The sequence below is a fragment of the Mustela erminea genome, chromosome 16 (assembly GCF_009829155.1).
Source record: "Mustela erminea isolate mMusErm1 chromosome 16, mMusErm1.Pri, whole genome shotgun sequence".
NCBI classification, from domain to species: Eukaryota; Metazoa; Chordata; class Mammalia; order Carnivora; family Mustelidae; genus Mustela; species Mustela erminea.
The window spans coordinates 20,175,204-20,188,589 of record NC_045629.1 but is presented as its reverse complement, the minus strand read 5'-3'; the positions used below and the strand labels follow the sequence as shown (position 1 = coordinate 20,188,589).

The 13,386-nt window shown below is 40.4% G+C and overlaps 2 protein-coding genes across 2 annotated transcripts; both read left to right on the top strand.

Annotated features, from left to right (window-relative positions):
• Nucleotides 1–10,858: 10,858 nt before the first annotated feature.
• Nucleotides 10,859–11,287, top strand: LOC116575421 (kelch-like protein 13). The gene has a single exon (XM_032316778.1). It carries the CDS (start codon nucleotides 10,880–10,882, stop codon nucleotides 11,285–11,287), a length of 408 nt encoding a protein of 135 aa, XP_032172669.1. The 5' UTR covers nucleotides 10,859–10,879.
• On the top strand, nucleotides 10,940–12,844 carry LOC116575420 (kelch-like protein 13). The gene is given in 1 exon segment (XM_032316776.1): nucleotides 10,940–12,844. A coding segment is annotated over 1 exon segment (1,479 nt). The 5' UTR covers nucleotides 10,940–11,365.
• The last annotated feature ends 542 nt before the right edge of the window (nucleotides 12,845–13,386 follow it).

Below are 13,386 nucleotides of genomic sequence, written 5' to 3'. Positions count from 1 at the left end.
ATTTGGGAAATTCATACATTTACAAACCAACATTCTTTGGCCCAGCAGTTCCACAGCTAGGAATTATTTGCCTTTAATTTGAAGATGAATATTGAAATGTACATAGCTGATATTTAAATCTCTTTATGTTTATAACTTAATGTATTATTAGCATTTTAATAAATAACATTCATGTTCATTTAAATGGATTCAAAACACCTAGACTGTCAATTTCTTAATTAATCTCCACCTGATCCTGTTCTCATTGTCAGGTTCTTTCCATTTCTTCCCTGCTAAGGACTCTACTTTGTTATCATCAAGGCAAGGAAAGACAGCATGATAGTGGCTCAAATATTAGGTAATTTGAGAGGCACCTGACACTGCCTCTTACTACCTGTGCATCTGGGGCAGTTGTGCTAGCCAAAGTTGACCAACTTTGGTTTCTTTATCTGGCCACTAGGGAATAATTATCAATTCTATGTGATAGGACAGGTACCAGGATTACACGAGATACCATCCTGATCTCTTAGCACAGAACCTGCCTTAGACTGGACACCTAATGAAGAGTAGTTCTTATATAAAATATGTATAAGTAAATATTATGCATTTTATATGTTGCTTACATTGATGCCTTAAATGTGGCATACTAAAATACCATTGCTAATATAATATTGACATTCCAGTCCATCGCAAATAAAAATTGCACTGTCTCATTTCTCTAATGAATAGTAATATGGAAAATTGCCCATAACATTGAAATTTTGAAAAAAAATATTAAGTTCCTACAAGATAGAATTCATTAAATAAACTATTATATCTATATATGCAATCAACACTATGCACCTATTAAAATTATATTATAGACAAGTCTTAAATGTATTTAATGGATGTTTCTAGGAGCTTGTTTTCTCATCTGTGAAACCAGACAAGTGAGAGATGGTTCTTCATCACTTTGAGCTCTTTTCTTCCATTTTTGCTATAAATTTTTATTGTCATTTAATTTTTAGTTTGCTACCAGAGTGGATTTGAAGATCTTTTACTCACACTGAAAGACAATAGGTGAGAGTGAATACGCAAGGTCATAACAATAACTAGATTTTCAGGAAATAGTGAAGAACGTTCCACGTGGAGTACGGCAACAATGTGGATGACGCCTCAGAGTTGTGCCGTATGGCAGCCCTATGGTGACTCCCCTTGCTTTAGGTAGAAGGGGCTCTTCCACAGTACGTGCACCTAATGCTGGGACAGATGAGTCCAGTCAAAATGGCGTGAACAATCCGCAGCTTGTTCCAGCAACCAGCAGCAGAAACTCTATAGCATTTCCCTATCTAGCCGAAGAGAAAATAATTTGTTTTAGAAATATGTATTGAATCTTGCCAGTCTTGAAAATCATGTAGAAGAAAAATACAGGAAAAAAACCCCACATGATCTTATAACAACCACCTCAAAATTCAGAAAATGATGCCAAACAAATCAAATAAATACCATAGAGTTAACATTGGTTTCCTCTTCAACTGTAGAAAGTGCATCCTGAGTAGGCATCCAGCCCTTCTCCCTGGATCTCTCTCCCTCTTTTAACTCTTTTCTTTTATCTGGTCCCTAGGCCCCAGACTCATCCTCCCACAGCCCCCTGTGGTGAAGGCAGAGGAATGTCCTAGCTCTGGGGAGAGAAAGCAACATCTGCAAAGTCAGGCAGTTCAGAGCAGTCAAACCTTTCTAGAGAAAAGTCTGAATTAAAAATTTAAGATCATAAGTTCTTGGATGGGTCCTGGAATATGTGTTTTCACAAGCCCTCCATGTGATTCTGATGCCCTTAAAATTTGAGAACTACCGATCTATTCCATTCTGTTTCTTTGCTACATCTTTGGCTCAGTCAAAACAGGTACCTTCACAAGCATGTCATCTCAAGAGCATCCTTTGAAAGTCTCCCTACTCAAAAGAAAAAAAAAAAAAAAAAGAAAGAAAGAAAAAAGAAAGTCTCCCTACTCATTTTTCTCTCTTATCTCTGCTTATGAGAGGCTATCCTCACCTGAATAATTTAAGATATTAAATTAGACAGTGACATTTCTTCTGCCACTGCTGTGTGTCTGTATGTGTGTCTCCGTTTTACTCAGACAGAAGGAGTAAACTAAAAACCTGAAGATTAAGACTTTAAATAGCCTTCTTTTTGAGTGTTTTGAGTGTCTGATTAAGAGATAGAGTACTTACTTGGCATTCACATGTTCTGTTTGCTTCCTAAAGCTCGTTCCAGCAGTTCACCCCTCATTCCCGTGTTGTAGTTCCTACAATAATTAATTCAGCATCTATTTCACTATACTTCATTCCAAGAGTACATTAAGTGCATTCTCCTATTACGGTGTTGATCTCTCCCTTCTTTACCTCGTTAGTGCCAGTGAAACTCGAGGTGTGATCTCCTAACAATAAAGGATCCCAAGGTGTGCTTTAATTTTAGGAACCTAGTAACTAAAAGTCAGAGAGGGTAATAATCCTTCCACTGTTGTGGAATTTGCTAACACATCCCATTATCACATTTGTGTATGCCATCATCTTAGATGTCCTGGTCACACTTTAAGGTACTTTGTTTGCTCAGGGATAGGAAGAGCAACATTTAATACTTTAGTGATAGCCTTAGTGAGAGTTGACACATTTACCAGAGGAGCTAACATCAGACTGATACAACAGAGTACTGAAACCTGCTTTTATTAAGTGAATGCCATACAGTGTTTGCAATTAGGTTCACAGAAAGAATTTATCCATAGGAATTTGCTTCCCTTCTGATGGAATTCTGTCTAGAAAGCAATCTCCAGTTAAGTCCCATGGCAGGTTGCAAGGAATGACAAAATACACACTCTGCCCTCAATGAAGTACACACTGCTTCTTCACCTTGGGAATCATTTTCCATTTCAATCTAGGAGCTGAACATACGGCTTTCCTCTCCAGATTACTAAAACCTAGAAGCACAGGTCTGCTTTCTGGCTTTTGCATCAAGAACTAATATATTGCGGGGCACTTGGGTGGCTCAGTGGGTTAAAGCCTCTGCCTTCTGCTCAGGTCATGCCGTTTAAAGACAGCTGGCAATTTTCAATGTGCTCTATCATGCAGCCTTTCCACCCTACATTTGCCAACCACATAGTCACATATCAAACACATGGATTTGACCCCAGGACTTCAAATTCACAAAAAAAAAAAATATGGTAAGAATATCCATGCTGGTGTATGACCCAAGTTTAGCATTTTCTTATACTTGAAGTAAGTGGACTTCAGAGGTGACAGTTTTATGTAGTATCATTTTATCTCTGCTTTCCATGTATATTAAAGTACCCTCCATGAATTTTTCATACCTTTTTCACACCAGGAGAAATAGGAGGTGGAGGAGGGCAGCCCAGCCCACCTCCTCAAAGCCATTCAAGGGCTGGTACATTTTGTACCATCCAAGATGGTATGACAATATTCTGTTGTACCCTCTTGCCTACCACCTTAGTCACTTTATTTGAGTACATACAATCACAGACACCAGCTGTCATCATCTTCTATGCCTTTCTGACCAACTATACCCTAAAACAAATCTTGGCAAAAACAAAACCAAGAGAAGATAAAACTATGAAGCTGATAAAGGCTTCCTTGGTTGCCTTTTCCCACTTTGCATTTCAGTGGGAAATTCTGCATTTCCTGCATTTCCTCCTTCCATCCAGGTCACCGACACCCTGCCAACCCACTCTGCTTCACGTTATTGCCAATAGGTGAAGGTGGCCACTGGGGGATCCCATCTGGACTGTCTTCCTGAAGGACAGGTAATAGGAATAACCTTCCGAGTTATATGGATAAGAAAGGTTATCTCTTCTCACATGTGCAATCAAATAGTATGCATTATATTTCATTTGTATCTCTTAGAACCCTGATATCTTCTTGTTTCTCTGACAAAAACAGTAATCCAATTAATTGGACAGATACATTAATATTACCTTTCTTGGAAAATAGCATCTTTTATTTTTCTCACTTAACTTATACATTAAGTAGTTACTGTGACACAGCTCCATGCTATAAAAAGGAATAAAATATGTTTTCTGCATTTAAGAAGCTTGCATTCTAGCTAGGAGGAAGGGTACCTACCTAAACACTATTTACACACACAAAAAACAAAACACAGTGTCATTAAGTGCAATGGTAGAAATGTGCAAAAACTCTTATGGAGACATTGGACAGAAAAAGAATTGAGCACAAGAATGGACAAGAACATCTGGAAGTTAAGCTAAAAATAATGGCTGAAGGCCAGTGATGAAAAACTCTATGCTTTTCTAACAAGTTAGGGCCTTCTTTCTGACTGCAAGGGAAAGTCTGAAAATTACTTTCTGAATATAACCTGACCCAGTGAAGCAACTGTAAATGGAAAACCTCAGGTACTCCCCCATGGATGATATGCTTTAGGTCCTGTAAGTCTTTCAGAGTTGCCACTGCCTAGCATAGCCTTGACCTTCCACTGTCATGACACTCACTGTATTTGGGACGTAGTTTTTAAGGTATCATTTTAAAACATCTTCCTGTATATATAACCCTGTCTTCTCATAAGATTTTGAAAAACAACAACAACAACAAAAGACATTTGCACTTCCGATAGAATGAAGTACAATGTTATCTAAATGAAAAGGTTTAGGAGAACAATATTCTTACTTGTTTGGAAACAGCAAAATCCATCAAAGATAGCACTAAAAGAAAGTATAAGACTTAAATTTAATTGACAACAGATTATCGATAGAAGTCAGATGAAATAGAGTAAAAGTGCATGGAATAAAAAGTATATGATAAAATCTATGGTTTAGAAATCAGCAATGAGTCTTTTGTTTCTTTAATATAATGCTTGGAAAACCAGCATGTAAATGTGACAAAACACAGCATTTAACATTATCCATCTCCTTGTGATTTAAAACCACAACACATGATTTTGACAACCACAACTATGTACTATGGGAAAGTCGAAGCCAAAAAACACAGGAATTGGAGTCAGTGAGTGAAAGGAGGGAGCATGAGATTGATGTACGGTAAGCTTACAAAGAAAAAAATTCAGGTCTTTTCAAAAGCACAGAACTAAAGTCAGTCCCATAGATACATAAAAAAACTCTTAACTAAGATAGATATGCCATTCAGTATTCTGAAATTATAATTGTCCTTCTAGCATTATTTTGCATGGAATTAGTCTCCTCTATTAATCCAAAAATATCAGCCCCAACCAGTGCATCTCCCCGTACCCCTAAAATTTGATAAAGATCATTACTTTCTTTAGTATATATGAATTTCTCATTTCTAATGAATGATTTCTTAAACTACATCCTAAACAGGATTACAGACATTGATTGGCACAGAGGAATGCTAATGAGGAGCTACAGGCATTTCCCAACTTAAAACTTGATTGCATTCCAAAAATGTATCGGAAAGTTTGACTAATTGGAGCTCAGAATGTATCTTCTTGTGGAAATAAATGGTGGATAATTTCCTGAACTGACCCAAGCCAGGCCATGAGATACATAAGCCATCATTTCCAACAGCACAACCTAAATTCTGGGTCCAGACAACAGGATCTTTTGGGGAGAGGCAATACAGTGAGGTTTGCGCCTCTTCTACTTAGCATTACTGTTATTATACCCTAAATAAGTTAAAAGTGTCTTGGCTATTCTCTCTCCTCCCCCTTTAATACCACTTCAACACTCCTATCCCTACTAGTGAAATGCTCCAAGCTCCAAAGGTATCTTCCCTACCTCTGCCCCAACCCTACCACACAGTCTTCATGTCAAGAGTTCAACAGAATGGGAGGCAGTGATAGAAAGACACATTTGTCACCCTTGAGATCTGCCACTTACAAGCTTCCTCACTGGCCAGAATTACATTGTTAGCAGCAGTTCCTCTAATTGCTTGTTTTGACTTTTGGGAGCTCAAATTGTCATTAAGGGAAAAAAAAATCAATAACTTTTCAGATGTTCTATTCTTGGCAGGAAAAGAGCCTTGGGAAATGTCCATATAGCAGAAGTCTCTACTGCCATCAATTCTTGCTCCTGGGTCAGTTTTGAATCGATTTAAGAAAAGCTGTCTATGGCTTATGTCTCTCCTTTTCTCTTTCCTTGAATCTTCTTCAGCACAGTTTCTCTAAACATTCAGTGCTCCCTTCAAGGAAGATCTTTGTCTTTTGGAGCAGGTACATTTTCCACTGCCTGATTCTGGTCATGAATATCCTTACTCAAGACCACGTGTCTTTGCATCCTGTGTGAACTTGGATCATGAGGCAGCAGGTGAGGAAAGGCATGGCAGGGAAGGTTTGGCTCAATGCAAACTCTAATGATCAACAAGGGTTGCCTGGAAAGTGGCCAATGGGGGCTGGCAGAAAGAGAGGGATTCCAGGGAGATCCCAGCTCCAGAGCAAGAGGGTCATAGTTGACTGTTGACTCTGGCAAGAGTACTGGTCAGAGGACAGTGAGGGAACCCACACACTTACATTCTCAATCCTTGGAAGTATGGATCCAGGATAATTTGGATTCATATCTGGTTTTTCCATTTGGTAGCTATGTGGCACTGTGCAATTTACTTTTAGTTTCTTCTTTTGAAAACTTGAGATAAAAATCTACATCAAAGAATCCTTGTGATAAAGTTAACATTTGTAAAGATACAAAAATTACAAAATATGAATTCTTATCCCCTTCACTAACACTGTCTGCCAGTTTTTTAATTGGCTGAATAATAAATATTGGTCTTGGCCCTCTTTAGACATTTTCTCTTAAATTATTGAGGTATTTTGTTACTGAAAAATTTTTTTAAAGATAGATTTATTTATTTATTTATTTATTTGACAGAGAGAGAGATCACTAGTAGGCAGAGAGGCAGGTGGAAAGAGAGGGGGAGGAGGATCCCTGCTGAGCATAGAGCCCGATGCCGGGCTTGATCCCAGGACCTGGAGATCATGAACTGAGCTGAAGACAGAAGCTTAACCCACTGAACCAGGCAACCCTTGTTATTGAATTTTTTTTTTATCCACAATGATTACTTGGAGCAGATCATGTCTGTCTTCCACATAATCCCTCACTTCTAATATGACATTAATTGTATGATGTCTTGCTTCAGGTTTATAAAATAGCTTTTTGATGGGGGTGAGGTGTTACACATTCAGATTTAATGCACATTTTATCCTTTAAGTCAAAAATTCCTAATTTTTTAAAGGTCAAAAGTAAGATTTCTAAACATTGAGTAAATAAGGTAGATTCCTCTCTATTTTGTTATCTATCAAAAAACAAGTCATTTAAAGTAGTGCAATGTTGGCCACGGTCTATTTTCTTCAATGTGGTTAGGTATAGATGGCACAAATTCCCTTGAATTTATGCAAATACTCAAGTGGTTACTTTCTTGTAGCGCTGTCTTCAGCCCCGGCACCAACATGCTTGAGCTTTGTCTGCTCTGTCCCTCTTTGACTCCAATGTGAGCATAACGGGGCACAAGACCCAAAGGGCTCCACACTCCAAAGCATGCAGAAGCAACCTGGACACACCACAGCTTTCCTAGAGGAGTCATAAATGGAGTAAATAAGCACCCCAGATCTCACCGCTCTTCAAACATTCATTGGTCATCCACTATGACGGAGTTTTATCGTCCCTTCCGCTCATCCTAGACTTTGTCTTAACAGCTACACGCCCTTACTCTTATTCTTCCTGTCTCTTTATCCTTTCCAAGAGCAACACAGAAGAATTCCTGCCCAGTCTCAGAAGAGCTATATCTACTCTTCTGTGAACTATTGTTCCTGCCATTACTGGGAAATCCTCTGCTTCCTGCATTTACCAAGAACTCCAACAAAAACAATTGTTTCTTATGAAGAATCCTCCTCTCCCCATCACCTTCTAAAAAATGGGAGTGGCTAATAAGGACTACTTTCTAGAGGAAGCCCCAAATAACTGGAGAGGTGAACAGAACAACTACCTCTACAAGTCTTTCAACCAGAAGGCATGTCCTACTAAGATATTTCCCCATCTTTGAAATACAGTTACAGAAATTGTTCAGTGAGAGAGGAAAGTCAGGTCGAAAATTTCTAAAACAAAACAAAAAACAAACATAATTTTTAGTTTTTTAAAAATCATACTAAAAGTTATTTCATTTCTTCATATATACTAGAAATTAGGAAGTTACGCCTACATTGCTAATTAAGCTAAAATACATGTGGGGTAGTAGAAATGATGTAGATGCAGCCAAACCTATGTTGGGCCCTGGTTTTGCCATTTAACAAGTGATTCTGAGCCCATACTTTATACTCTCTCCCTTTAAAAAATTATTCTGAGCCTCAGTTTCTTTATCTCTTAAATGGATATAATAAATCTTGCTTCAAATTTTTTTTCCTAGTGTTTTTTAAAATACTTTTTTCTAGTATTTTTTTTTTAGTTGGAGAATGTTAATTCTCTTCTTTGTCTTTCTTCTTAAGTCATGCATTGTGTTTTCCTCTATGCTCTGCATATAATATCATTGGCAATCTCTGTCTCTAAGGCCTAAAATGAAGCAATTACTATTTTCTGTTTTTTAAAAAATAACAAAATCAGTATTAAGTGAAAGATGTCAGGTTTAGAAGCTCAAGAGAAATGAGATCCAAAAGTAACCCCCAAAAGTTAGTCTTTCCATCAGTTAGCTCCTCTGCACATGGGGCGATAACACCCATCGGACAAGGCTGATGTAAGGAAGAGAGAGGCTGATGCAGAGTTGGTCATATAGGTAACGTACAGTGAGTGAGAGCTCAGCATGGGGTGTACTGGTCTCAGCATGGGGTGTACTGGTCCCTAACACCTCACATAGGATCCCATCCCACTCAACCCTGTTCTCCACACAGGGACAGTCACATGGAAGTTGGTGGAGAGCTCATACCCTTTCAAGGGACATTCTGGCTTTGCCTGGAAAAGCACCACTGTAGTGGTCTCAGACCATGGCCTCAGAAACAGCTGGCCCTGCAGTACCCACTTCCACCTAAGACCTCCATCCCTGTGAAAATGAGTTCCTGTCTTAAGCCCTAAACATATGTCCTATGAAGTAGGGTAATGGATTTTAAAGAACCTCTACATATGCAAAGCATTGACCCAGTTTGTATAACATCAGAACATAGTGCCACCCCTTCTGGATGCAAGAACCCAGAGCTCCAACAAGACCTGAGAGTATGGTGTGATGACCGAGCTCTTTCATTTTGAATTTAGTTACCAGACACCAAAGATGGGGTTAATACAAACTCAATAAATTTGTTGGTGATAAATTCCTGGCACAAATGCCACATACATTCCTGGGCCCAGGAATGCCAAAATGTTCAGGCAGTGAAGCAATGATGCAGTCAGTAATTAGAATGCCAAAAAAATGTTAATATCGTACTTAATCAAATCCAGAAGTTCTACCTTATTTAGTCCTATTATAGCAATCAACTATTTGATTATTTCTATCTCAGGCTTAAACTCCCAGGCAAGTTATCCAGCTTACTACTGCCTAGACTTAAGATTCAAATGAATTTAGTATTGGCAGTCACTTTTAAGGTTAGATAGTTTTCTTCACTTCTGATACTTAAGATTAAAGATATTGAATTACTGACTTCCTGGTTGTTACCAGGTCTTATAGTACATACCCTGTAATTATAGATACAGGTCAAAGATAGCCAAGTGAGAGCTAATAGCAGCATATCGACTTTTACTTAATAATTTTAATGTCATGTACCAAACTCTGAATAAAATAAAATGCCAAAATGGTATTTGTTACACTAAAGTTTAACAAATTAATGACAACCAGAATTTCTCATATTGTCTGTCCCCAAATTCTCTAATATAATTTTATTTTCTGATACTAAAGCATGCACTTTGTTCAATGGAAAGGCATGAGTGTATTATTTTTGTCACTAGAGGGCAGGAAATTAAAGTACGTTATTTCCAAAACCCTTTAAAGATACATGTCATATTTAGGGAATCTTAATGATTTTCTGAAAGGAGAAAATAATCTGCTAAATACATATTTTCCAAGCAAATAATTCATAAACACTCATAAATATAACAAATAATAAGCTCGATTATTTTTGTTTTAATCATTTTTATAGGAAAGAAATAAATATTTCTATTGGATAATAATCTCAAGAATGCACATTTCCCCTAACATAATGTCTTCTGTTTAATAGTTTTCATTGATGTTAAAAAAAAAAAGTCCTTCCTTTCTGCTGTGACTATGCATATACTCAATGTGTTTCTTTTCTCAGAAGTTTATTTAATCTTGTTAAATGTTCATGGTTTATCTCCCCCTCCGATTTCCCCCAAGTCACTTCTGAGAGACTGTAGACTCTGAGAAACAAACTGAGGGTTTTGGAGGGGAGGGGAGTGGGGGGTTGGGTGAGCCTGGTGGTGGGTATGATGGAGGGCACGTATTGCATGGAGCACTTTGTGGGGTGCATAAACAATGAATTTTGGAACACACACACACACACACACACACACACACAAAATTTAATTTAATTTAATTTTAAAAAAGAATATATACGAGGCGCCGCCGGGGCCACCCCCGCCGCCATGTTCCCCCCGCCCGCGAGCTCGCTCCCCCCGCCCCCCTCCCCTCCTTAAGTGGACTCCTGCCCCCTCCCTCTCCCCGCTCACCCCCCAACCCCTGAGGTCAGGCGGAGGCTCTGCCGCTGCGGCCGCAGCAGCTCAATCTCCCATTCCGGGGAAGCCGGAACGGGGACTTTGGAAAATAAGTGGAGCGGCGTCCGGGTTAGGGTCCCTGCTCTCCGCCTGCGCGAGGGCGAAGTGACCGGGACGAGCCAGGGGCTGCGGAGGTGGGGGGGCGGGTGTCTCGCAAGCGGGAGGGAGCCCCGGCTGCGCCGTGCGACTCGCTCTTTGGCCCTCGGAGTGCGGCAGCGGGCTGACGGATGGCGGGACGCGGGGACGCGGCAAACAAGGTCATTATCCAAGTGTTAGAGGTGGTGGATCGTCTTCATAGAGGGGAGTCAGTCGCTGCAATACTCCGTAACCGATCTCTAGTGGAAGAGGAGGACCAGCACATGAAATTGTCCCTTGGAAGCAGCGAAATGGGTCTCTCATCCCATCTGCAGTCTTCCAAGGCAGGGACCACACGCATCTTTACCAGCAATACCCACAGTTCGGTGGTGTTACAGGGCTTTGACCAGCTTCGACTTGAAGGATTGCTTTGCGATGTGACCCTGATGCCTGGTGACACAGATGACGCCTTCCCTGTGCATAGAGTCATGATGGCCTCGGCTAGTGATTACTTCAAGGCAATGTTCACAGGTGGAATGAAAGAACAAGATTTAATGTGAATTAAGCTTCACGGTGTGAGCAAAGTCGGCTTAAGGAAAATTATTGATTTCATTTATACTGCAAAGCTTTCTCTTAACATGGACAACCTTCAGGACACCCTCGAAGCTGCCAGTTTTCTTCAGATTCTGCCGGTTTTGGACTTCTGCAAAGTATTTCTCATATCTGAGGTCACTTTAGACAATTGTGTCGAAGTTGGTCGGATTGCCAACACCTACACTCTGACAGAAGTGGATAAATATGTCAACAGTTTTGTCTTGAAGAATTTTCCCACATTGCTGAGCACTGGGGAGTTCTTGAAGCTCCCTTTTGAGCATCTTGCCTTTGTGCTTTCCAGTAATAGCCTTAAGCACTGCACTGAACTTGAGCTCTTTAAGGCTACCTGTCGCTGGCTACGCCTAGAAGAGCCTCGGATGGACTTTGCTGCCAAATTAATGAAGAAAATACGATTTCCACTGATGACACCGCAGGAGCTCATCAATTATGTGCAAACCGTGGATTTCATGAGAACTGACAATACCTGTGTGAATCTCCTTTTGGAAGCCAGCAATTACCAAATGATGCCATACATGCAGCCAGTGATGCAGTCAGCCAGGACTGCCATTCGCTCTGACACCACTCATTTGGTCACACTCAGAGGAGTTCTGAGGCAGCAGCTGGTTGTCAGCAAGGAATTGCGCATGTATGATGAAAAGGCCCATGAATGGAAATCGTTAGCCCCCATGGATGCCCCACGGTACCAGCATGGCATTGCTGTCATTGGAAATTTCCTCTATGTCATCGGCGGATAGAGCAATTATGACACAAAAGGAAAAACGGCAGTCTTCAGATTTGATCCTCGCTACAATAAATGGATGCAGGTCACATCTTTAAATGAAAAGCGCACCTTTTTCCACCTAAGTGCCCTCAAAGGATCTCTGTACGCAGTCGGTGGGCGAAATGCAGCTGGTGAACTGCCCACAGTGGAGTGTTACAATCCAAGAACAAATGAGTGGACCTATGTTGCCAAAATGAGTGAACCCCACTATGGCCATGCTGGAACTGTGTATGGAGGAGCCATGTATATTTCAGGGGGAATCACTCATGACACTTTCCAAAAGGAGCTCATGTGCTTTGACCCGGACACCGACAAATGGATCCAGAAGGCACCGATGACCACGGTCAGAGGCCTGCACTGCATGTGTACGGTGGGCGAGAGGCTCTACGTCATTGGCGGCAATCACTTCTGAGGCACAAGTGATTATGATGATGTCCTAAGCTGTGAATACTACTCACCTATCCTTGACCAGTGGACCCCAATTGCTGCCATGTTAAGGGGGCAGAGCGATGTTGGGGTCGCGGTCTTTGAAAATAAGATCTACGTGGTCGGTGGGTGTTCCTGGAATAATCACCGTATGGTGGAGATAGTGCAGAAATATGACCCTGACAAAGATGAGTGGCATAAGGTGTTTGATCTCCCAGAGTCCCTCGGTGGCATCCGAGCTTGTACACTCACGGTGTTCCTGCCCGAAGAAACCACACCATCACCTTCTAGAGAGTCCCCCCTTTCTGCACCTTAAGATCAACCCCGCCCCGTGACTAAGATGCTGTGTTCCTATCTTTGCAGCGTGTCATGAATTCTCTTCTTTTGCGCCCCCTTTAGTAGTGTGTGTTAGGATTAGCCTCCAGTAATTGATACAGATATTGGGAAAAAAAAAAAAGACAACATTGATGTTATTTGTGCTGTTTGTTTGGCTTAGAGTGTTTATAAAGTTGGTAACAAAACCATTCTGGAAATGTATCCCATTGAAGCTGACGTTTAACATATAAAAACAAAACCAACCAAACAAAAAAAAAACCACACAAGAAAAACCAACCCAAGATATTGTCTATAAAATGTTTCTTCAGTACTTTTTCAATGCTGTGTATTGGGTGTAAGGTATTTGTCATCTTACATTAGAAAGTCCAGCGAACCAACTCGAAGGTCGATTGTAGTAAGTGTACAACTGTGCTAACTCGGCTTCAAAGTAAAAAGTTTTCCTTTCATCTTTGACTGTGAGGTGTCGAAGGGAGGCAGCTTGCTCCAACAGGAAACAATAGACAAAAGGTTGCCAACTCGCAT

What these genes read in the sequence shown, in the direction of transcription:
- LOC116575421 (XM_032316778.1), top strand. Translation starts at nt 10,880, where the DNA reads ATGGCGGGACGCGGGGACGCGGCAAACAAGGTCATTATCCAAGTGTTA.